The 26,372-nt window shown below is 39.0% G+C and overlaps 1 protein-coding gene across 3 annotated transcripts; it reads left to right on the top strand.

Moving 5' to 3' along the window:
• The first annotated feature begins 833 nt into the window (after nt 1-833).
• On the top strand, nt 834-25,560 carry baz1a (bromodomain adjacent to zinc finger domain, 1A). 3 transcript variants are annotated; one of them, XM_063007317.1, is made up of 28 exons: nt 834-915; nt 1,219-1,393; nt 4,594-4,872; nt 5,660-5,821; nt 6,831-6,923; nt 8,766-8,853; nt 8,957-9,091; nt 9,229-9,313; nt 9,472-9,626; nt 10,666-10,761; nt 10,864-11,002; nt 11,095-11,241; nt 11,572-11,667; nt 12,180-12,404; nt 13,721-13,886; nt 14,002-14,109; nt 14,196-14,293; nt 17,131-17,670; nt 17,939-18,102; nt 18,194-18,312; nt 18,417-18,565; nt 18,680-18,760; nt 18,952-19,199; nt 19,285-19,478; nt 19,588-19,916; nt 20,720-20,901; nt 24,497-24,584; nt 24,739-25,560. In XM_063007317.1, the coding sequence occupies exons 2-28, from the start codon at nt 1,281-1,283 to the stop codon at nt 24,918-24,920; spliced, it is 4,461 nt and encodes a 1,486-aa protein (XP_062863387.1). In that variant the 5' UTR covers nt 834-915; nt 1,219-1,280; the 3' UTR covers nt 24,921-25,560. The 3 variants fall into 3 exon arrangements, with proteins under 3 accessions (XP_062863387.1, XP_062863386.1, XP_062863385.1); XM_063007316.1 differs by having other exon boundaries at nt 6,828-6,923; nt 20,723-20,901; XM_063007315.1 differs by having other exon boundaries at nt 6,828-6,923.
• The last annotated feature ends 812 nt before the right edge of the window (nt 25,561-26,372 follow it).

Genomic DNA, 26,372 nt, shown 5'->3' with positions numbered 1-26,372 from the left:
TTTATTTAATTTCAGATGTATGTAACACCATTCAGTGGACAGGGCAAACAGCTGATATTACATTTACATTTTCGGCATTTAGCAGACTTACAGTAGTGTAACAGTATACAGTCTAAGCACTTGGTTAAGAGCCTTGCTCAAGGGCCCAACAGCAGCAACCTTGCAGTGGTGGGGCTTGAACCAGCATCCTACTGATTACTAGTCCAGCACCTTAACCGCTATTCTACAGCTGCATATTAATCAGTGCTTTGCTGGTTCTGTACTTCAATTGAAAATAATGCAAAACACGCTGCAGTTACTTTTATGATCTTACACAATGGGCACTGATAGAAAAGCAGTGTTATAAAAGTCCATTATCGCAGGGGCGGCACGGTGGCTAAGTGGGTAGCACTGTCGCCTCACAGTGTCCTGGGTTCGATCCCCAGGTGGGGCGGTCCGTGTCCTTTCTGTGTGGAGTTTGCATGTTCTCCCCGTGTCTGTGTGGGTTTCCTCCGGGTGCTCCGGTTTCCTCCCACAGTCCAAAAACATGCAAGTGAGGTGAATTGGAGACACTAAATTGTCCATGACTGTGTTCGATATAACCTTGTGTACTGAGGAATCTTGTGTAATGAGTAACTACCGTTCCTGTCATGAATGTAACCAAAGTGTAAAACATGACGTTAAAATCCTAATAAACAAACAAAAAACCATTATCGCAGCATCTCCTGCCCACATTGCAGTAGCCGAATGAGAAACAGTTTGAACAACCAATAGAAATGCTGAAACTTCTTAAATCCCGCCCACTCTTCGGTCTCGTAACTAAAGCGGATTGAAACTTGTCGACAACACGCTCATGCCGCTAAGTACAACTAGTTCACAGCTTTCTCAATTCCTTCTGGAGTGAATGTTCTCATTCGCATCATACAACTGATAAAGGTGATTATTGTTAACTTTGTGATAAATTACTACATATTTCTGAGAATTTAAAAAAAGAAATAGCAGCTCATTGAGAGCACATTTGCGTGTGGGCTGGATGTAACGTCACTCAGTGTGTGACTGGAACAGTGTGTCATTAACAAAGGCTGCATTTCCTCTTCTTATTTCTCTTCTTCTAGTGACTTTATGTCTTGGTTTTACTATGTTAGGATTTGGACGGTTGACAAAGAGTTTCTTCTGTGTAAGAGGTCAAATTTAAAGAGTTCTTACTTTCAGTTTCCCTCCCTTTTTTTGAAATTCTAGGTACCTACCATACATTAAGCGCCAGCAGCATCAACAGCACAAAAACGCAGAGATAAAGAAAGATGCCTCTTCTTCATAAAAAGCCTTTCGTCAGGCAGAAACCTCCTGCTGATCTTCAGCCGGATGAAGAAGTTTTTCTTTGTAAAGTAACTCATGAAATCTTCAGAACATACGAGTAAGTTGTCTAATTTTATATTCACTTGAAGTTACTGGGATATTAGCCAAGTTAGCAAGATAGCTAGCAACGGCATCAAACTGAAGAGTCAGTCAACAGTGACAGCCGAGGTCGTGCTGAAAAGTTTGTTCTCCTTAACTTAAACAATTACCGTCGTTTATGCAGCTTTACCTTGACTTTGAGATTTTGAAATAAATTACATTTCTTTCATTCGATACTTTATCTGTTTATAAATGTGAGTGTGAATTGGCAGGTGTACACCGAAGTAGCTGAGTTACTAATCAGCAGTTTGCTTAGGCCGGTGCTGTGAATAATGTTAATGTGCTAGCTAGCATACTGTTAAATAACTACTAATTGTAAAGTTAAGTTTTTATTTGAAAATGTAAAGTCGGTTAGTTTTTGAGAGTAAGACTTATGTGGAGCATGCTTTGGTGACTCCACTTCAAATGTTTATAATTTTCTTTTGTTGGGATTCAGTGTGTTGCTAACTTCAGACGCCCAACTTAATGTTTAGCTAGAAACGTGGTAGCAGCTATTGTGTTTGCCTATGTCGTCTCCTCTTACAATATATGTACTAAGGGTTATGCGATTTGATGTTGATTTATGACGAATTACACCACGATACATTTCTAAAAACAGCACTGGTGTTGTTATTTATATAAACATGTGTGTTGAGGGGGTAATTTTGTTTTTGTTTAACATTTTTTCAGTCATACATCCGTTTCAAATTTAAACAGTGTTTTGGTTTTCATGACGGTAACAAAATGTTAAAAATAAGCACATGTTAAATCATTTAGAGAAAAGTTGTGTGAGAGACGTTGAATTGTGTGTTTGCATACATATTAACGAATCAGACAACACAAACACACTGACGGGTGAACTGGATAACACCGATTCTCATTATATTGGCACTTGTTAAGGTATATTAGGCATCAAGTAAACAGTTCGTGTAAGGATTTAAGCAATTTGAACATGATCCAAATTGTGTTGGATAAAGGACTGGGTCAGTGCATCTTCAAATGCCAGGTGTTGTGAATATTTCCAGCATGCAGTGTTTAGTACCTGCCAAAAATGGTTCAAGGAGGGACAACTGGTGACAGGGTTGTAGGTGTCCTAGGCTTATTGATGCATGTAGGGAGCAAAAGCTTGCCAGTCTGATCCCATCACACAGCTGCTGTAGCACAAACTGCTAAAGAAGTTAGTACTGGGTATGATTGAAAGGTGCCAGAATACACAATGCTTCACAGTTTGCTGCTCATGGGACTGCATTGCCACAGACAGAACCCATATTGACCCTTATCCACTGCCAAAAGTGCCTACAATAGGAAAACTTGGATCCTGGCTTTCACACGGATGTTACTTTGACATATACCACCTACCTAAACATGGCTGCAGACCAAGAACGCCCTTCATGGCAATAGTAATGTCTAATGGGAATGGCTTCTTCCAGCAGGATAATATGCCCTGTCACACTGCAAAAATGTTTCAGGAAAGGTTTAAGCGAAATGGCATAGAGTTTAAAGTAATGACCTCCAAATTTCCCAGACCTTGATCAAATCTAGCATTTGTGACTTGTGCTGGACTAACAGATCCATAGAGGCACCACCTCTTAATTTGCATGACTTAAAGTATACACTCCAGATGATTGGTGGAATCATCTTATCTATAATAAGTGCACTAATAGCAGGAAAGGCTTGAAAATACAGACTGCCTTTCAACTTGTGATTAGCATGTTTAGTTAACACATACTTGTTTTACTGACTTAACAATCTTAGTTTATTTACATTCTAAATGCTACATTCTGAATCTTAATGTTGTATAATACTGCCATGTTTGCTATGTTATATTGTTTAATAATCAATAAAATGTGTAACGTTTTGCTATAAAAACTCAGTTATGTGTTATTTTAATGAGATGCTGTAAGCCTGTCAGTTTTTGATTAACCTTCGACTAATGACTGTTGGTTATCAGTTAAAAGAAATAAGCAAAATTTGCATCCCTGTTGTGAGCTTTTATAGACTCAGGTGTGTGATTTTCTAAACTACGATTAATCAATTCAGATAGCCACAGGTGGACTCCAGTTGATTTTTAGACACATCTCAGGGAAAGGCAAACATGATGCACCTGACCATTTTTTGGAGTTCCACATCAAAGGGTCTTTTACTTAAGAGTTTTCAGTTTTTAATTTTTCTTAATTATTCCAATTTAAAAAGTGATTAACTGAAGATACACTTACCCTACTTTTGTGCGATCTCTAACTGAAAATGAAACCAAAATGTGTTGTGTGACAGTTATGAAAGAATGCACTATCTTGCTTTATGTCAACTTATTCTTTTGCCAGATGTCAAACTGGCAACAGAAAAGTTGGTGTCTGGCTTTAAAGCTGTTCTCCAAAGAAATTTGAGCCAAAATTTATCACAGTAAAGTGCAAGACGACCTTCAAATTATATAAGCATTTAGTTGCAGCCATTGCTGCAAAAGGCAATTCCACCTGTTGGGTTAAGGAGTTATCTTAATATAAACAAACATTTTTTTGAATTATCTAATAAAACAATAGCAATAATGGAAACAAACATAAGGATTTTTTTTCACATACATGCGTTCTTTACAGGTTGTCATTCATTTTTGTTTAATGCCTTCAGAGGCCAGTAGATTGTAAACTAATCTGCCATACCTACCATTGCCCCAGTCGGCTGGGTACCTTCACAGACACATGATTGGCTATGTGTCTGACCTCTGCTGACTCTGCTGGCTATGTGTCACTCCCATGCAGCTGAGGCGCCTGCATGGGAGTGGCTGATCATGCATCCGTAACTGCGCCCTGCCAGAACTTATCCCCGGCAGGTGAAAAGAAGCGATTGGTGGCTGAACACGTCTGAGGGGGTGCTTGATAGCCTTGGCACTTCTTGATCAGGAGTGGAAGTGGCGACAAGGGAGAGATAAGCTCTGATTGGACATGACCGAATTGGGTAAAAAAAATGGAAAAATGAATAAATAGATGATGATAACATTTTCAATTGCTTTACTGTATTAATAAAAAGATTCTGAAATAAAGTTTTTTTTTCTCCAGAATGTATTTCTCATCAGTAAGACTTGTGCAATAGTTCTAAATAACAAATATTTTCTATTTAGATTGACCTAAGTTGATGTTTTCTTCAGTTTTTACTTTTGTTGCTTATATATTTGATGATGTTTTACAGTGAATTCTTTGAGCGGACTATCCTTTGTAACAGTCTGGTATGGAGTTGTGCTATCACAGGCAGACCTGGCTTGACCTACCAGGAGGCCCTGGAGAGTGAGAAAAAGGCCAAGCTTCATCTACAGAGCTTTCCTTCTAATTTACTTCTGCCCCTCTTGCACCTGACTGCCCTAACACATCGTTCACGGTTGCATGAGATATGTGATGAGGTCTATTCTTTCGTGAAGGACCGCTACTTTCTAGGGGAGATGGTGGATGTTGTCAGTCACTCTGGTGCAAGGTAATGTACTGAATGTTTAATTATTGCATAATTTTAAAAGAATATTGTCTTAAATAATGCAGTCTCTCGGGAGTGAATAGTTTTCCCTATTCATCATGTTAGTCATCTTTTACACTTATTATTATCTATATCTTTTAACAAGTGATAAGTATACAAGTTTACAAATTGTAAATCCAAACCCATGTATTAAAATAGTTGTTTTGCTTTTACAACTCACAATCTATAAATTACTTGCCTATTTTGTCAGACACTAGAAATGGTGTTCTGTGTTAAGTGACGTTTCCAAATTACTCCCAACCCCATGTTGCTATTGCATGTTTATTACAGTACCATGTGGTTTCTCATGTCGTCTAAGGGCTAAAGGGTCAGGTGCGTTCGGCAGTGGTTTCCGGCCTTGCCCTACAGAGAATAAGATTTCTCCAAATTTTATGGATGTTTTCACAATATTATGTCTGGTAGATGCTGAAACAGCTACAATATTTACCATCTTGCATTAAGAAATGTTTTTAAACTGATTAACCATACTCTTATGATGATTGGCATAAAGTGGTAAGCCTAGACTGCATAGACTGAGCCTTTGGTAGATTCTCATTTTCATACCATATCAAGTTACCCTCACCTATTACCTGTACACCTGCTTATTGTGTAATGGTTCCAGTATAACTCAAATATTCTTCACAGCATAAAAGTCAAGATTTGTTTATATTTACAAAATACAATTAAGTTGGGTTTGTATGTTAGGTGCATTTTGTTTATTCTTATTTTATTTTATTCTTATGTTCTTCAGACGGCACTGCCAGATCTTAGAAGTGATTTATCCTTATTCCAATGGGACTTCTAATGGTCATGTTAAACATCATGCAGAAGAAGATTCCATTGTCATCAGTGACGATGATGATGATGACGTCATTGTTGTTTCACCCAAGACCCCTAAAACAACACCTAATCGGTAAGCATTCATTATATGGCACAACGGAAGGTCTGCCATGATTTGAGCTGTTCTCAATGCTTTTCATTGAAAAAATACATTAATTGTCAAGAACCAATTTTGTCTAATGGTTTTGTCAATGTCAAATCAGCAGTCAGTCATGTGAGCTACCCAACACCTGTTTTCAAACCCAGAATTAAGCAGCCTCCCACCCTGACCGAGGCAACCCTCGGATGGCTTTTCTCCTGCTGCAGACAGGGTCTCGCAAAGAGCAGCATTGTGTTCAGAGAGTCACACTGCTGTTTTTGAATTAACCATTACTTGTGCAGACACTTCAACCAGCCAGCAGTAACCGCAATAGCAACAGCAATCAGGAACTTATTCGACCTTTTACTTTAATCAGACACAGCCAACTGTGCCTTTGTTGGTGTCTATCCAATAGCATAGCTAACATTCAAACTTGATACTGTTGTGCTGACTGAGCACCAGTGTTAATACTATTTTAAGCACACCATATATTCGGTATATAACCTATGGGGCACAGCATTGTTCACATAGATAATCTCTCTGCTGTGAACAAAGGAGTGCAGAAACAAGTTGCTTTGTCTTGGTGGTAAATAGATCATGTACTGTGTGACCATCATGTACTTGTACTTAGAGATTAAGTGTGGCAAAACAATTATTTCGAAACCATTTCAAAGTCGTGCATGCTACACTTAAGGTAATATGTCTAACCTACAAGTTTTTGTATACATTTTTTTAGTTATATTCAATTGCCCCCATCGCTTTTCGGTACCTCTACTGCTGCTGACCTCCACTCCTGACGGAAAAACATGAAAAAATGAAAAAAAAAAAAACATAAATAGAAAAAAAGTATTGGTCAAAGGATAAATATCGCAGCTCTTAAAATGTAATTTTATAAGAAAGTGAAATAATAACATTGTTTATTAAGAATTGTGTGAAGTTCATCATATTTCTCTACCCATGATTCTAATGTGTGTTTTTTTTCTTCTTTCTTTTAAATAAGCAGTAAACAGAAGCCTATCAACTCATCCTTGTTTAAATATAAGGTCCAGAATCCAGAGGCTGGTGAGCCCATCTTTGCGAAATCTTCTCAGATTGTGTAAGATTACAATTATTTATTCTACTAATGTACACATTTAAGTAATTTGTCTGTTTTCTGATCTTTTTCAACTCTTTAAACTGTTGCATTTTACATCCATATGATTAAAATACTCCCTCCACTTTTTTTTCTTTTAAACCATACTGTAGCAATCTATACACCTAATTAAAACCATTTAAGTAAAATTGTTTGCTGGTTTTATATGACCTATGCTGTAGTGCAGGGGTCTTCAAACTTTTTAACTTAAGGGCCGGATTACTGTTCTTCAGTGTTTCGGGGGGCCGGACCGCAGATGAAATAGTAAACACACCCCAAAAAAAGCTATTTACTATGTATACTGGATGTATTGTCTGCTGTGTATAACTGTAGTATAATTTTACTTCATAATGATAATGCAGACATTTTATTTATTTTAATCATTTCCATTATCCCAACTCATACAGTGTTTCCCCAAAAATCAGTGTGAACTGTGAGCCTGCTTTTGCCTGACGAGACAGTCCGCATCAGGTTCCATATTTGTTACTGCCAGTCCATAATAGGTAATAAGTGTTGATGAGTGAGTCTGAATCTAGTTGGAGATTTAAGGTGTTTAAACTTCGATAAAGTCTGCTCACAGGTACAGTGGTACTTCGGCATACGTCCTTAATCTGTTCCAGATCCTTGGATTCATACCAAACAGGACGTATACCAAACGAATTTTTCCCATAAGAAATAAAGAGAAAATGATTCATCCGTTCCCATGAAAAAAAATCCTATTGTTATTGGCATATTATACGTTGATGGGGTTGTATAAAATAATGTATAAAACTGATAGTTCCGGTCCTAAAATCTGATTGGCTGAGCCGCGTTCGAAGCCGTTGTAAAATCACCGATATAAGCGCACCTGTCACCACCTCACATCATTCCATATTAATACGCCACTAAAAAGAAAAAGTACAAACTTGGTTGAACACTATTTTAAGTCATGTACTATACATGGAAATGTCCAGATTAATATAAACAGTAATCCTGATCATTAAGCGGGTGTTTCGTCCAAGAAATAGTGTAATAGTTTGCGAATGTTATGTTCGCCCTCATGTTGCCTAGCAATACGGCACACCGTTAACGCTCGTGGCTTTGTCTCGTGAGAGGTAAACAAGAGTAGCGTGCGGTGTCGCTACTCATTTTGACCCGTACAAGTTCTAGCACGCGAGTCGTATTCCAAACAAAGGTCGTATACCAAGTAAAATTGTTCGCGTCCAAACAGGACAATAATTCCTGAATCTGCATGTAGTTAAGAGGTTTAGTTTTAATGAAATCAACACAGGACACAACGATTTTCATAATGAAATTCCATTTAACTGCTGTGCAACACAGTGCAGTGGCAGCGGTCAGTCATCTCTCTATTGATACGCACAATCACTCCTCTCGCCGAACCCACCATGCTTGGAGCGCCACCCATTGGATCGCTGCTGTGTAATCTACGGAGACTCCAGGTGGCCAATTTTTGTTTTTTCTGTTATTTTTCTTCCGCTATAATACTGTGAGTTTAAAGATGAACAGGGGCCAGACAACATGTATTGCTGCTGTGGTTACAGGGGCCGGTCAGATGAAAGCATCGGGCCGTAGTTTGATGACCCCTGCTGTAGTGGGTTTAATTATGGGGGGGGGGACATGTTTTTCCTTTTGCCATGATGCCTTATGCCTTTTACATAACAATTGATATGCTTATAAGCTTCTTCTTTGTGTATGTACTGTGTAAATGCTACTTAATTTTATACATATATTTATTAAGAATATTTTGGTAATAAATATTTTTATTATTACCACTAATACAACTTTATCTTTGGCTTTCTACTGCAGTCGTAAGAAGAATGTGTTCACTCGCGATAGACTAAAATTGCTTCTTAAACAACACTGTGAACCCATAAACGGGACCATCAGACTTAAAGTACGTCTTTATCTTATTTTGATTTTTTACACTGAACTGTGGATGAATCTGTTTATAAAGCATTGTCAGTATACTTTTAAAAGTGTTTGGTTTTGAATCATAGCCATCAACAGTTGCAAAATACAAGCTAAAAGAGCAAAGTTTCTCTGACTTCTTTCCGGATGAGCCCCCAGTCTTTTTCTTCAGTCCTTCTGGAAAGAGCAGAGGTCGTCCCCCCAATATAACATCTCCTGGGCAGGTGAGTTTATGTCTTGGGTCTCCTTTTATTTTGGATGCTTTGATATCACATGCTTTATTTATCTGACTACACTAATAAACTGCTACAAGAACACTGGGTGATTTAAAATGTGATAACAAGAGTTTATTTTTCTTCAGAGGAATTCAGTAGTGAGTCCAAATATAATGACAGCTGCAGAAGAAAAGTTAACACTGATGCAAAGGAAAGAAATGATGGCAGAAGGTAGACCATGATGTCTTAATCACTTAATCATTTACTAGTGAATTGATATAAAAGTGATTGATAAATACATATACAATTTCTGTTTTTGGTTACGTATTTAAAAATAATTCCGCCTTAAATGCTTTCATTATTATTAATGGCTCATTTTGGGGGGGAAGCAAAACTCAAGAGAGAAAGAGAAGATTTGATGGAAGCCAAAAGAAAGGAGAAAGTGGACAAAGAAAGGAAGAAAGAGGAGATAAAGAGAGTGTTTGAGGAAGAAAAACTAAAACGAAAAGAACAAAAGGAACGGATGAAATTGGAGAAAGAGAAGGTGAGTTTAACACCAAACCTCTGAAGATATGTAAAGACATGACCATGAATTATTTTCCAGGGTAATGTCAGCATACTACCAAGAAGGACAAACCACATCCAACAGGATTAACTGTGGACGCAAGAGGAAGCTGTCTGAAAGGGATGTTCGGGTGCTAACCCGGATTGTATCCAAAAAACATAAAACCACGGCTGCCCAAATCACGGCAGAATTAAATGTGCACCTCAACTCTCCTGTTTCCACCAGAACTGTCCGTCGGGAGCTCCACAGGGTCAATATACACGGCCGGGCTGCTATAGCCAAACCTTTGCTCACTCGTGCCAATGCCAAACGTCGGTTTCAATGGTGCAAGGAGCGCAAATCTTGGGCTGTGGACAATGTGAAACATGTATCGTTCTCTGATGAGTCCACCTTTACTGTTTTCCCCACATCCGGGAGAGTTACGGTGTGGAGAAGCCCCAAAGAAGCGTACCACCCAGACTGTTGCATGCCCAGAGTGAAGCATGGGGGTGGATCAGTGATGGTTTGGGCTGCCATATCATGGCATTCCCTTGGCCCAATACTTGTGCTAGATGGGTGCGTCACTGCCAAGGACTACCGAACCATTCTGGAGGACCATGTGCATCCAATGGCGGTGCCGTGTATCAGGATGACAATGCACCAATACACACAGCAAGACTGGTGAAAGATTGGTTTGATGAACATGAAAGTGAAGTTGAACATCTCCCATGGCCTGCACAGTCACCAGATCTAAATATTATTGAGCCACTCTGGGGTGTTTTGGAGAAGCGAGTCAGGAAACGTTTTCCTCCACCAGCATCACGTAGTGACCTGGCCACTATCCTGCAAGAAGAATGGCTTAAAATCCCTCTGACCACTGTGCAGGACTTGTATATGTCATTTCCAAGACGAATTGATGCTGTATTGGCCGCAAAAGGAGGCCCTACACCATACTAATAAATTATTGTGGTCTAAAACCAGGTGTTTCAGTTATTTTGTCCAACCCCTGTATATATCTGCATTATTCTTTTTTTCTCAGGAACGAGAAAAGTTGAAGGAGGAGAAGAAAAAATATGCTGAAAGGCTGAAGCTGTGGAGTAAACCTCGAGAGGACATGGAGTGTGATGACCTTAAGGTAGATGTTGGTTCTGCATTGCAAATTGTCATAAGTTCCTATGTGTTAGCAAGCGTTAAAACCACGCAATGGATTTTTTTCCTCTTTGGCCTATCTATGTAGGAGCTTCCAAAACCTCTGCCGGTAAAAACAGGTCTGTCTCCAGAGCTGTTTGGAGATGCACTAATGGTGCTGGAGTTTCTAAAGGCATTTGGAGAACTATTTGACCTCAAGGATGAATTCCCTGATGATATCTCACTAGGTAAGAGAGGCATGTAATCACACACAGCAAATTTAATTAATTGTATATTTTACTTCAAAGCCTTTGTAATTTTTTGTTTCTTGTCGTAACAGAGATTCTAGAGGAGGCTTTGGTGGGCTGCAATCCTGAAGGGCCACTTTGCGAGCTTCTCTTCTTTTTCCTCTCAGCCATTTTTCAGGCCCTGGATGAAGAGCAAGAGGAGGTGGCCAAAGAGCAGGTGGTGGAAGCTGACACCAAAGGTTGGAGTGTGTTGTGTTTACAGGATAGTAAAGCACTTTCAAGCAAAATATGAAATGTTGTGACTAAATATAACATTTTAGATATTTTTAGCATTACTTTATTTTGCATACAGTTTTAATGAAGTGTTTCTTTTGGGTGGGATTAAAATAAGCCAAATTTGGGGGGTTTTTTCTGGCAATAAGACCTTTTTAATCTTAAAAGTGACCTTGCTTGAATTTAGTGATAAATCTAGTAAGTATTTTGGCATGCATCTGCCACGTCAAGGCTGTGATAGTAGAAATATTTTGTACACATCTATTTATTTATTTTTTGTTTGTTTTAATTTATAGATCTTACTGAGGTTCTGGATGATGATGCTGACCCCACGCAGTCTGCCATCAGTGCTGTGGCCTCACTGGCTGCTGCCTGGCCTCAACTCCACCAAGGTGAAAAAAATATTGTGGATATTAAAACTTTGTGAGTGTAGCAATTGACATTTACACCAGGACATGTAGCACGTAATGGGTTAATAAAAATATTTAGAAATATTATTTATTTTATGCTAAATGGCAGCCAGTGTACAAATGATAGAATAGAACTAATGCTCAAACTTTCTGGTTAGCACTCAAGCTGTGGCATTTTAACCTATTTGAGCTTGTTTATGGATCTACCAGAGCACCCAGTTAGAAGGACCTTGCAGTAATGCCCTGTAATTTTTGGAAGCTCTTTCCCTATTTTTGGAGTATTACATGGATTAAGGAAAGTACCTCGAGTAATATTACTGATGTAGTAATTAGTTGTGACATTCGGCTTTTTTATGACTAAAATTGGATGTCACAGAGAAAACATCGAGGTCTAGCTCCAGCTTGGGCAGCTTTTCCCTCTTGGCTTTGGCTCTAGTGGCACAATGAAATAATTTAGTCACTTAAAATTCTGACTGGTGTTAATTTTTCTGTAGGCTGTAGTTTAAAACAGCTGGATCTGGACAGCTGTACTCTTTCTGAGATTCTGAGGCTGCACATCCTGGCCTCTGGATCAGAGTGCATCTACACCAACGCCAAGTTTCGTTACCAGAAGCAGGGAGGCTTTGGCTCAACAGATGACCCATGTGTGGAGCTGCGCATCTCTAACCCAAGCTTGCTCAAGAAGCTCTCCTGCACTGCTGTGTACGATTTGCAGCCTGGTAGGTACTCATCCTTTTTTTTTCTGTTCATCAGACTCTTGCCAGTCAATAACTTAAAGCTTTTTGAACACTAACATTTATTCAGACATTGTTACCATATAGGTACTCTTTGTCCTTTTAAGGTTTCTTTAATTTGCCAATTTGTCAAAATCTGTGTATCTAAACTTGTATTAAAATGTGTAGGATTGTCCAGTAGTTTAGCTATAATCTCAAAATAAAAATGCACTTAATTCAGAAAGTATTCAGACCCCCAGATCTTTTGCACACTTTTACCTGCCAATTTTATCCATCAGTCTATGCTTAATCACCCACACTGATGACATGAAAACATATTTTATTTTTTTAATAGTAACTTAACAATCAAAAGATGAAAAACTATTTTTTACAAAACTATTCAGGTCCTTGCAGAAGTTTCTTTGTCAGCAATTACAGTCTTAGGTCTTATTGAATTTATACCTGAATTTGGTTAGTGTATTCCATGTTTCATGGCAGATCCATTTAAGTCAGATTGAAGGGTGAGTGGCTGTAAACTCAAGGACATTCAAAGACTTGCCCTGTAGCTACACAAGAATTGTTTTGGCTTTAAGCTCATCTTCGTCTTATCAGACACGAGAGGATCTTGTTTCTTAAACATGTCTTTTAACTCCAAGTGGGCTGTCATATGCCATGTCATACAGAAGTGTCGTTTATTCATCTAACCAGTTCTCCAATCTCTGATGCAATAGATTGATTTAGGAAAGTTGCAAAAACCCAATTAATCTTACCTGGATGTCCAATTTTCTTCATTGGCCAGCTTTAGAAAGGTCGTACCAAGCTTCTTTCATTTTAAAATTATTGCTGTTCTGGCCCTGGGAGCACAAAGTCTTATATATTTTGAAATATCCATACCTTTTCACAATTTTAAATATACTTAATAAATATAAAATAAATATACTTTTATATTAATTAGCACATTGGTAACAGCACTGTTGGTGGTCATTAAATAATGTAATATAAACAAGTACAAAAAATCTGCAGCCTACCACCCAGATATACACCTTTCATTAAAAAGCACAACACCCTAGCAACCATCAATCATTAAATTGTCAGCAAGTGTATGTCCAACATAGCGTGTATGTAATAGTTTTGTATATTTTTTTTTACTGTGCTGTTACTGTGCTTTGTTAAAACATCGGCTGCAAACAAAAATTTTTTAGCATGTTTTGATTTTGGGTTCGCTCATTCACTGAAACAGTTAGTCACTGATTGCTGCAATCAATAATAATGTGCTTATAGCTTGAGTGGTCAGATTTCTAATCTTCCAAATGTGATGGCAGGGGAAAAGCTGAAGATCCTGCATGCTTTATGTGGGAAGCTGCTGACTCTTGTCTCCACTCGCGACTTCATTGAAGATAATGCTGATGAACAGAGAGCAGCTAAGACGGAGCTCAGAGAACTAAGAGCTGAACAGCACCGTAGAGAGAGAGAGGAGGCTGCTATCAGGTACTGTTAACCATTAAAGCACACAATCATATAGCACTGTTCACTGTTGGTCCTCTTCATTGCAAACTTGCAGTGGTTACAAGCTTTTCAGATGCACTGTTTCTCCTACCACCAGAGTTCGTAAGAGAAAAGAGGAGAAGCTAAGAGAGCAGGAACAAAAACTTAAAGAGAAACATGAAAAACTTAAAGGAGAGGAAGTGAGGAATGGCACACATGTAGCAGGGTAAGGGACACAAAGTTATATTACTCTTGACCTTAAGGTGCAATGAAATGAGACTTTTACTAAGCAGTGATGCTTGTTTTTTGTAGAGAGGAGATGGACACCAGTACAGAGAGTCAGGATGGACACATAGACCAACAAACTGAGGATGAAGAGGAACACGCATCACACAGCAAATCCAAGAGAGGTAGATCTTTTAACATGTCGATGTTTCTTTGATATTGATTTGTAATGCATATTTAATTTCATTTGAGCATTTTAAAATGTTCTTAATCTGTATCCCCCCCATATATTCACACAATCATGTAAAAGATTAACTTGCTCAATTTTTTACTCCTTGGATGGCTAATTCTACTTATTTTTTTCATTATCTTTGCCCTGATGTCAAAATAAATTTATGCTGTATTAAGAAATCAGGCTTTTTTGAAAGTACTTGGTAAAGCTTTATTGTAATTGAAAATATCTGACATGTTCAGCTAGTTACATACAGTGCCTTGCAAAAGTATTCGGCCCCCTTGAACTTTTCAACCTTTTGCCACATTTCAGGCTTCAAACATAACGATATGAAATTGTAATTTTTTGTGAAGAATCAACAACAAGTGGGACACAATCGTGAAGTGGAACGAAATTTATTGGATATTTTAAACTTTTTTTAGAAATAAAAAACTGAAAAGTGGGGCGTGCAATATTATTCGGCCCCCTTGCGTTAATACTTTGTAGCGCCACCTTTTGCTGCGATTACAGCTGCAAGTCGCTTGGGGTATGTCTCTATCAGTTTTGCACATCGAGAGACAGAAATTTTTGCCCATTCTTCCTTGCAAAACAGCTCGAGCTCAGTGAGGTTGGATGGAGAGCGTTTGTGAACAGCAGTTTTCAGCTCTTTCCACAGATTCTCGATGGGATTCAGGTCTGGACTTTGACTTGGCCATTCTAACACCTGGATACGTTTATTTGTGAACCATTCCATTGTAGATTTTGCTTTATGTTTTGGTTCATTGTCTTGTTGGAAGATAAATCTCCGTCCCAGTCTCAGGTCTTTTGCAGACTGCAACAGGTTTTCTTCCAGAATGGTCCTGTATTTGGCTCCATCCATCTTCCCATAAATTTTAACCATCTTCCCTGTCCCTGCTGAAGAAAAGCAGGCCCAAACCATGATGCTGCCACCACCATGTTTGACAGTGGGGATGGTGTGTTCAGGGTGATGAGCTGTGTTGCTTTTACGCCAAACATAACGTTTTGCATTGTGGCCAAAAAGTTTGATTTTGGTTTCATCTGACCAGAGCACCTTCTTCCACATGCTTGGTGTGTCTCCCAGGTGACTTTTTATGGATATCTTTGAGAAATGGCTTTCTTCTTGCCACTCTTCCATAAAGGCCAGATTTGTGCAATGTACGACTGATTGTGTCCTATGGACAGAGTCTCCCACCTCAGCTGTAGATCTCTGCAGTTCATTCAGAGTGATCATGGGCCTCTTGGCTGCATCTCTGATCAGTCTTCTCCTTGTTTGAGCTGAAAGTTTAGAGGGACGGCCGGGTCTTGGTAGATTTGCAGTGGTCTGATACTCCTTCCATTTCAATATGATCGCTTGCACAGTGCTCCTTGAGATGTTTATAGCTTGGGAAATCTTTTTGTATCCAAATCCGGCTTTAAACTTCTCCACAACAGTATCTCGGACCTGCCTGGTGTGTTCCTTGGTCTTCATGATGCTCTCTGCGCTTTAAACAGAACTCTGAGACTATCACAGAGCAGGTGCATTTATACGGAGACTTGATTACACACAGGTGGATTCTATTTATCACCATCAGTCATTTAGGTCAACATTGGATCATTCAGAGATCCTCACTGAACTTCTGGAGTGAGTTTGCTGCACTGAAAGTAAAGGGGCCGAATAATATTGCACGCCCCACTTTTTAGTTTTTTATTTCTAAAAAAAGTTTAAAATATCCAATAAATTTCGTTCCACTTCACGATTGTGTCGCACTTGTTGTTGATTCTTCACAAAAAATTACAATTTCATATCGTTATGTTTGAAGCCTGAAATGTGGCAAAAGGTTGAAAAGTTCAAGGGGGCCGAATACTTTTGCAAGGCACTGTATAGTCTCAGCCACAATTATTGGCACCCCTGGTGAAGATAATTAAAAAGGGTTATAAGAATTAGCCTAATCTTGCACTGAAAAATTGCATTTATTCAGAAAAATATCCCTCATAAAGAAATTAGGTTTTGGTGCTCTGGTTGTGCCACAGTCTAATGAACTAGCCCACCACAGGGGAGCTCTGAGTTCTTATCTCAGCTGTGCTATCTACCTACAGGGCATTAACACAGACATGATTGGCTATGTCTGTCGGGAGAGCTTGTAGAATGGATTTTTTTATTACTGCTGCCTCTGCTGGCTGATTTAAGGCATCTACACAGTAATGTTCAATAATGGAAGCCAGTGCATGACACTCCACAAAACATGATACTGCTCTTTGTGTGAATCTCTCTGCATATGTGTCGTGTTGGTTGAGGCACTCCTTGGTCATAGTAGGTGTCTGCAGCATGGAGGAAAGTTTCAGCTGGGTAACTGTATATGCCTTGTTTGGGAGAAAAAGGGTGTGCTGCATAAATAGAATTTTTTTTTTTTTTTTTTTAATGACCACATACGCCACAATTGCCACAAGTTTTTTGGAACTGGATGAATGAAATGGAGTATGTGTGTGATGACAAGGGTGGAAAATCTCTTAGCTGTCTTTAACAAAGGAAAGACAACATAACAAAAGGGAAAGGTGTGCTAACATTCAAAAGTCAATGAATGGCAATAAAAATATATCTACTTATCTCAAAATGCCCATAACTACAGTTAGGCAGTTTATTTGAAGAAATATGTTTCAAGGCCATTTTAGTATCTTTCTGGACCTGAAAGAAAATTATATAGATTATTTTAATAGTATTAAAGGTTACGTACTTGATTTCTATTGCTCACCTTTTTGTAATGTTTAGATTGTTTCAGCTCCACATTTATTATCTCATTTTTCAATCTCTAGGTAAAAGCAGCACGCCAAAGCAGAAGCAGATAAGCGAAGAGGTGGTGAAAGAGCGCCTGAGCCCTGAGGAACTCCAGCAACAACAACTGAAAGAGAAGGAGCTATTGGAGCGCATTCACAAGGCTGCAGCCTGCACTTACATCCTTCCTTTAGGCCGTGACCGCCTTTATCGTCGATACTGGCTATTCCCCTCAGCTGGAGCACTTTTTGTTGAAGATGATTATTTCGGCCTCACAGAAGACATGCTAGAGCCTCGTCCTGTGCCTGAACCCAAAACAGAAGAGCTCTCTAGCAGCCTGAGTCCTATAAAAACTGTGGCATCAGAAGAAGAGTCTAAACCACTTCAAAGCACTTCTGTTTATGTGAATCGCCCAAATCACTGGGGTTTTTACAGCACTCCTGCAGAACTGGATCAACTAATTGAGGCACTGAACCCACGAGGACATAGAGAGAGTGCACTTAAAGATGCTCTTCAGCAGGAGAAAGAACGCATCGTTCAGCAGCTTAGTAGTACGTCAGTAGAGCGCTATCACCACTCAGGTACAGTCAAACAGAAAACTTAGTTTAAGGTTTACATCATGCAAAGTGAAACAGACAATTGCATCACTCAATTAATGCCATATAGTAGGCATGATTATTAAGCTAATTATTCTGGATTCCTATAGCAAACTGATGCTTGTCAAGCATCATGATGCGCCATACAGTTTTAATAAATCATCATGTTTTTATAGCTATATTGGTCACATTCCATGTCTTTTCTTATCTCATAAATAATGTTAAAGATTTTAATTGTTGTGCAATTATGCAGATAAAGCCCTGATTGAGACCAAAGGGAGCACTGTGAAGAGCAAAAATGGCCCAACTACTTTAGAAAGCACTGCACCTGCTGAGCTCCACATGGAAAATCGTCTCAGGGATCTACTGTTGGACATTGAGGACCGTATCTTTCAGGGCACTCTTGGTACAATTAAGGTATACTGGCCTGCATTCAGCCACTGTAATAATGACAAATGACAGTAGGAGTAAATGTTTAATGCAATTTTTTTTCTGTTATAATTATTAGGTGATGGAGAGGACTGTCTGGAGAACAGCACTGGAGAATAGCAATTATGAACTATTGGCTTTTCAAGTCAATGGTGATGAGGAAGCCATGGAGATAGATGAGAGTCATATCAAAGACAGGTAAATGTTATTAAACAGTTAGCAATCAAAATTAGTTAACCCTAAGGAAGGTGAGACAGATATTGGTCTGCTTTCTGATTTCTGATTGTGTTTATGTTGCTTAGGTTTCAGGAGTTAAAGAATGAGAGCCAGAGTGCCACATCCACTAGTGCTGGCACACCGCAGCCCATCAGCAACAATGTGCACTACCTTGCACTGGCCCTCACTCAGATAGAGCAGGGCATAGAACGAAAATTCCTTAAAGCTCCATTAGGTAAGATATGGTACTTCCAAATGTCTGATTCTGTTTTAAAGCAGTTAAATGGATTCTGTTATAGAAAGTGCTTTTTCTGAGGTTGTAATACTGTTTGCATTCTTTGTGAACAAGGTGATGAAGACAGCAAAAAAGACCAAAAAGCTAGGAGAAAAGACAAGAAGAAAGATGATGACCAGTCTAGTGAGAAAGATGGTAAGCTGGAAATGCCCAGTGACTATAGATAAGCATGATAAATAGACTAGTTCTTTGATTAAAAGACCAGACTTACTAAAATAAAAACCTGGTCAATTTTGTAGTTATTAATAATCCAAACTTCAGTCATACTTCATGTAGTTGTAAGGGCTTTATATATTTCCTGCATGTGTCTGACTCCTGTGCTGTAGATGGAAGTGATTGTGGGCGACAAGTGAAAACCGTGCTGGAGCGCTGGAGAGAATCTCTGTTGGCCTGCACAAGTCTCTCACAGCTTTTTCTGCATCTCTCCACACTGGAGCGCAGTGTGCTCTGGGCTAAGTCTATCTTAAACGCACGCTGTAAGGTGTGCCGCAAAAAGGGTGACAGCGAAAACATGTTGCTCTGTGATGGTTGTGACCGAGGTCATCACATCTACTGTGTCCGTCCTAAGCTGAAGGTATGTTTTAGCTTTTATATATGCATCTAGAACTTTACACCAATTAGCGTTTTCCCCTCTGTATAATAAATATGTTGCTGCCTAGGCTGTTCCCAACGAAGACTGGTTATGCCCAGAGTGCCGTCCCAAACAACGTTCTCATCGCATAAACTCTCGTCAACGCTCCTCTGTTGACTCTGAGGAAGAGCTAGAAGATGAGTCTGATGAAAAGGAAGAACAGTCTGAGGAGGAGGAAGAGGAGGAGTCTGAAGAAGAGTCTGAGGAAGAGGAGAAGGAAAGGTTGGATAATTTTATTGATTAGTCAACTCAGGATGTGTGATTAATTGACTTCCTGTAATGAAAAAAATATCAGGTATAATAATTAAAGTCTTGTCCACTTATTTTCCAGTGTCTCTAAAAAAGCTGCTGTAAAGTTTCCTATACGAAGTTCAAAAGGTGGAGGATCTAGCAGAGCCAGACAAGCTGAATCAAATCATTCCACTCCTCAGAGCAAGCAAAATACACCCAAACAAAGCAGCTCTGCCAATAAAGGAGGCTTCAAAAGCACAGGAAAGAAGACCACACCAATGTCCAATGGAAAGCCCCCTTCCCGGTCTGGCACCCGCTTTAGTGCTCGTCTTAGCCTCGAGGCCTTGAACACTAATGGGACGGCAGCCAAAAGCTCTCAATCAAGCCCACCAGCAACCCAAAAGGACTCAAAGAAAAGAACCAGCACAGGTAATTAATTTAACCATGACATTAAAGTCATATTATGTACTAAAATCATTCAAAATAAGTTAAATTGTTAAAAGAAGTAGTAAAGTGAAACATTCATAACTGCTTGTGCCAAATGTATGTATTTGTTTATTTTAATTTGCACTAGAACTAGGTTATGTAGGCAAATATCTTGCCAGTGTGGGGAAAGGTCCACAGAGTGAATTACTGAACTTACAAAAATGAACAAATCTTCAGTGGGAGGTCATCCTATTATTAAGTGACTATTATTAAGTCAAATCAGTTTCCAATTTCGACCATATGGGATAGTGTTTCTCCAAATATCCTGTCTTATGTTTGGGTCGTCAGGTGTCTTAATGGCTCGTTCATTGCTATCTTGTTGCTGGCTGTCCTCTTTTTTTTTTTTTTTTAGCCTTCAACTCTTTGAAGCATAACTGTCCAAACACAGACTGCTGTAAAATGTGGCACTTTTCTTTAAAAATCTTTAAGATCTGTGAAATTAAGCACATTTTCCTGTGAATTTAGTAGGGCCCTATCTATAATATTTCTATTTGAAACAAATTTACAGGAAAGACGATTATAATCGACACCTTGCATCTTTGCCAAATAATTATTTATGGGGTAAAAAAGATTGCAAAATTGAATCTTGAAAGATACATAAAATAAATATGTAAAATGTGTAATATATTAAATACATTAAAAAACAAAAAGTATTAAGTAAGTATTATAAATAATAAGTATATATAAGATAGCTACATTTAGTTCACAGCACTGAAAATATATTGCTTCTTTCTTTGTTTGTCCAGCAGAGGTCTCCCCCAAAGCCAAAGTGGTCCACAAGCGGACACAAAGTAGCTCCTCCAACACTCGGCGTAGCTCAGGGAGAACTATTGGCATCCACGAGCTCTCATTGTGTGAACAACTCACTGTAGACCTAGTTAGACATGAAGATAGCTGGCCCTTCATGAAACTAGTGTCCAGAACTCAGGTACTGCATGTAAAATTTACTTTAGTTACTACCGGTTACCTCTGGTTAACTACTAATGTTCTTAGAAATGGTTTTGGAGTATAGTTATGATTAGAGATGCATGAGTACCGATACTGGTATCGGCTCATTAACTTGTACTCGTACTCGCAAACGAGGCTCCGATACTAAACATCCGATACCATGTGCCTAGTGCACGTTGCTGCGTTATGCTTAGTTCACACTACACGATTTTTGCCCTGATTTTCGCTCGGCGACCGAATCGAGTTTTCTAGCACGTCAGATATCTGATCTGAGATGTGCGACTGGGAATGAGTGACATGTCGAACAGCCAATGAGAACGCAGGATACGGTGTGAGGGAGTGTAAACAAGTGGGACAGGGGGATAATATAGTTTATATCAGAATACACACGTTTTACAGTATTTCTGACCTGATCGTTCTCTACAAAACACAACAACAAAACACCAACATTGCAAAAATATTTGTTAACCTCCAACTCACTACAGAACAATAAATGCTATTTGTGTTGCCAAATCCACTCAGATTCATTTATTTTTCCTCCTTGATTTCATCACATCAGCGCACAAACACTTTGATCACTCGCTACTTGTTGATGTGCATTTTTGGACGTGGTATCATTAAACTTCTCGTCACTTCTCACGTGTGTTTTTGTTAAAAAAAAAACGGTATTCTAAATAGGTATCGGTATCGGCAAGTACAAAAATGCATGTACTTGTACTCGGTTGGGAAAAAATGGTATTGATGCATCCCTAGTTATGATATCAATAATAATATAAAAATTCTGAACAAAGTAGGGTTTTTTTTACGTCTAGTAATCAGCCAAATCAGTGGCATTCAAACTTTTTTTGCCATCCACCTATACATATTATACTTTTCTATATGCTCCCCTGACTATTATTTGGCATATTTAAGCAATAGAACACGAGAGGGAGTGTGTTATCGCGAATAACATCACGGCTGTGATTTGGTCGTAGATAATCTCAGCCGTGATGTTATTCGCGATAACACACGACCTCAAGTGTTCTATTGCTTTTATACAACAGTTTTTACAAAATAAAGAAAGAAAATAAATCAAAGAAGCCCTGAATTTCATAATAAATATGCTTTAATACTGACAATACCTTCCGCCAAAAAGTAGTTCCACACCGAATATAAAGTTTAACACTACAAAGCAGACATCCCAAGTTGCAAAAACTCATTTCAGGGAGGTAAGAAGAACAAGAAGAAGGTAAGAACCTCCAAAGGGAAAAAAGAAATAAAAAAACCTCCTGCACACACCAAAGGATATGGGTGAGAACAGAACTTCTAGGAGCTGCTAACTGGGCTATTAAGCTAACTGTTCGCATCACAAACACATTAATGTTCCCTACATAGTGCACTAGATTGTGCATCAGATCATGGATATGTGTTCCCTACATAGTGCACTAGCTAGTGAATTAGACAATTGATTTATGGTCCGTACACAGTGCGCTAGATTGTATATCAGATAACGGATTTAAAACGCGATCGGGGAAAAAAGTCTGTGTCGCCTGTATGCGCGTTTGTGTGCATGAAGCCTGTCGTTAATGGCAACGCGTCAGCGGAGTAATACAGTTGTGGTGTGAAAAAACCATGCTGTTATCACGAATATCAGCGCGATTAGAACGCTTCTCAACCAATCAGATTGTAAGGTTGGAACTAACTGTTGTATAAAGCTTAATAATTTATCAGAAAAAGCTGAAGGAAAATTTCCCCACAGATATCACGAAGCTAAATGATAAAGCACATGGATGTAATGATCCATTGAATCCACTGATTAAATATCATCAATTCTAAACTACGACCGAAACTTTTACAAGTACAGTGCATCACAAAAGTGAGTACACCCCTCACATTTCTGCAAATATTTCATTATATCTTTAATGGGACAACACTATAGAAATAAAACTTATAGTATATAACTTAGAGTAGTCAGTGTACAACTTGTATAGCAGTGTAGATTTACTGTCTTCTGAAAATAACTCAACACACAGCCATTAATGTCTAAATGGCTGGCAACATAAGTGAGTACACCCCACAGTGAACATGTCCAAATTGTGCCCAAAGTGTCAATATTTTGTGTGACCACCATTATTATCCAGCACTGCCTTAACCCTCCTGGGCATGGAATTCACCAGAGCTGCACAGGTTGCTACTGGAATCCTCTTCTGCTACTGGAATTCTCTTCCACTCCTCCATGATGACATCAGGGAGCTGGTGGATGTTAGACACCTTGAACTCCTCCACCTTCCACTTGAGGATGTGCCACAGGTGCTCAATTGGGTTTAGTCCATCACCTTTACCTTCAGCTTCCTCAGCAAGGCAGTTGTCATCTTGGAGGTTGTGTTTGGGGTCGTTATCCTGTTGGAAAACTGCCATGAGGCCCAGTTTTCGAAGGCAGGGGATCATGCTCTGTTTCAGAATGTCACAGTACATGTTGGAATTCATGTTTCCCTCAATGAACTGCAGCTCCCCAGTGCCAGCAACACTCATGCAGCCCAAGACCATGATGCTACCACCACCATGCTTGACTGTAGGCAAGATACAGTTGTCTTGGTACTTCTCACCAGGGCGCCGCCACACATGCTGGACACCATCTGAGCCAAACAAGTTTATCTTGGTCTCGTCAGACCACAGGGCATTCCAGTAATCCATGTTCTTGGACTGCTTGTCTTCAGCAAACTGTTTGCGGGCTTTCTTGTGCGTCAGCTTCCTTCTGGGATGACGACCATGCAGACCGAGTTGATGCAGTGTGCGGCGTATGGTCTGAGCACTGACGGGCTGACCTCCCACGTCTTCAACCTCTGCAGCAATGCTGGCAGCACTCGTGTCTATTTTTTAAAGCCAACCTCTGGATATGATGCCGAACACGTGGACTCAACTTCTTTGGTCGACCCTGGCGAAGCCTGTTCCGAGTGGAACCTGTCCTGGAAAACCGCTGTATGACCTTGGCCACCATGCTGTAGCTCAGTTTCAGGGTGTTAGCAATCTTCTTATAGCCCAGGCCATCTTTGTGGAGAGCAACAATTCTATTTCTCACATCCTCAGAGAGTTCTTTGCCATGAGGTGCCATGTTGAATATCCAGTGGCCAGTATGAGAGAATTGTACCCAAAACACCAAATTTAACAGCCCTGCTCCCCATTTACACCTGGGACCTTGACACATGACACCAGGGAGGGACAACGACACATTTGGGCACAATTTGGACATGTTCACTGTGGGGTGTACTCACTTATGTTGCCAGCTATTTAGACATTAATGGGTGTGTTGAGTTATTTTCAGAAGACAGTAAATCTACACTGCTATACAAGCTGTACACTGACTACTCTAAGTTATATCCAAGTTTCATGTCTATAGTGTTGTCCCATGAAAAGATATAATGAAATATTTGCAGAAATGTGAGGGGTGTACTCACTTTTGTGATACACTGTACATATGCCCTCCAAAAATGTCCACTGGCACAGGGATATCCATTTTTCATACCACTGTGTTTTGCCCTGTCAATTTAATTTTGGTGAATTTTCAGGTCTTCATGCTGGTTTTGTTCTTTCTACAGGTGCCCGATTACTATGATATTATTAAGAAACCAATTGCTTTAAGTACAATCAGGGAGAGGGTCAACAACTGTGAATACCAAACTGCATGTAAGTGATTTGATTATTGCTTTTGGTTACATATACACAGGTTTTATTACAGCAGGTGGTGGTCAGTCTTTGTCCAGACTAAAGTTTTTTGCACTTCTGGTAAAATGTCCAAAGGTGCTTTAGTTCTCACTTCTGCATTTGTGTGTTCTTGCAGCTGAGTTTATAAATGATGTGAAGCTGATGTTTTCCAACTGCCTTGAATACAACCCTCAGCACACCAGTGAATTTAAAGCTGGCATCAGGCTTCAGGACTACTTCTACTCTGAACTGCGGAGACTCTCCTTGGCTGACCAAACGTCACCTCCACAGAAACGACCTAGACACTGCACACTTTAACAGACTTGAGATGCACATGTCTACATTTAATGTGGATAAACTTCTAAAATTAGGTAATAATAAAAAAGAATAGCATTTGACCATGTCTGAGGTGACGCAGGATAAACCTGTGCTGTGACAATTATTTGCACTGTTTTAAATAGTGCTCTTTATTCACACTGACCTGGAAAGAAAAACTCAGTGGTGCTTTTTTTTTTTTTTTTATTTGACTTGACTGCTTTTCTAGACTACTGTGTATAGATTTTTCTTCTTGTGTCTGTTGCATTGATAAATTCTTGCCATTGAAAGGAACATACTGCTTTTTTGTTGTGTTGTAGTTGTGAATAGTAAAATAAACTTAAGTTTTAATAACATTCCCTTAGCCTGGTTAAACACTACATAGGAACCAAGCCCTGCTTTTTTTTCTATTATGCTATTGACATAACTAACTAGTTATTTATTTTCATTTTGGGGTATAATTTAAGATTTGCTTTATTTTATTTAAGAATATTTTGTTTCATGTTTTGTATACATTGTTTTGTACAGTTCTACCATCATTAGATCACAAACATTTGAAACTGGTAAAGATTTGTCATCTCAGAAAATTACTTTTTCTAGCTGTTCTGTCTTTTCTTACTTATAAATAAAATGCATTTGTTAATGTTTGGTTGATGGAATTATATATTTTCAAAAGTATGTGTGTATATACATACATACAAACATACATATGTATAGGTGTATATAAAAGTATGTATGTATGTGTATATTTATATGCACATTACAATTATACACTCCTAGTACTCCCCTTGACTAAGAAAACTAGAGGTCTATACCATAGAAGTAGCTTAACCTATTCAGCTTTCTATAAATAAGCTGGATTCACTTAACTAATTCCTCTGTGCTATGTGGTACCAATTCAAAACTGAATAGTTACATCAACCCCTGGTTTATTCTGCATATCCCCTTTTAGTAGCAAATACATTAATTGCACATGTGCTTTTAGGGTGATTATTATTGTAAGTTTAGATTTTAAATTCATGCACACACTTAAGTCATGCTTACCACAGTCCTACCATCTTTCCTATTAATTACACTATTTAATCTTTTAGAAACTAAATATTACTAACTGTTGCAGTTTTGCCATTTCTCCTGAAAACAAGCTGAAACATGGACTCATCTAACCACAGCACACAATTTCACTGTCTCTTCTGATCTTAGTTGAGCTTTTGGGTTGCTCAGTGGGTAGCACACTCACAACAAGAAGGTCCTGGGTTTGATTCCCAGGTGGAGGCCTTTCTGTGTGGAGTTTGCATGTTCTTGTGTCTGCGTGGGTTTCCTCCGGAAGCTCCGGTTTCCTCTCACAGTCCAAAAAAAGTACTTAAACTGATGAATCTTGTGTAACCAGTAACTACCTGTGCTGTTATGAATGTAACCATTTTTTTTTCTTTTTTGCTGACCGTGCTTAATAGTTTC

The sequence above is a fragment of the Trichomycterus rosablanca genome, chromosome 13 (assembly GCF_030014385.1).
Source record: "Trichomycterus rosablanca isolate fTriRos1 chromosome 13, fTriRos1.hap1, whole genome shotgun sequence".
NCBI classification, from domain to species: Eukaryota; Metazoa; Chordata; class Actinopteri; order Siluriformes; family Trichomycteridae; genus Trichomycterus; species Trichomycterus rosablanca.
Note: the sequence above shows the minus strand (reverse complement) of the source record. Positions and strands in the feature narration are given on the sequence as shown.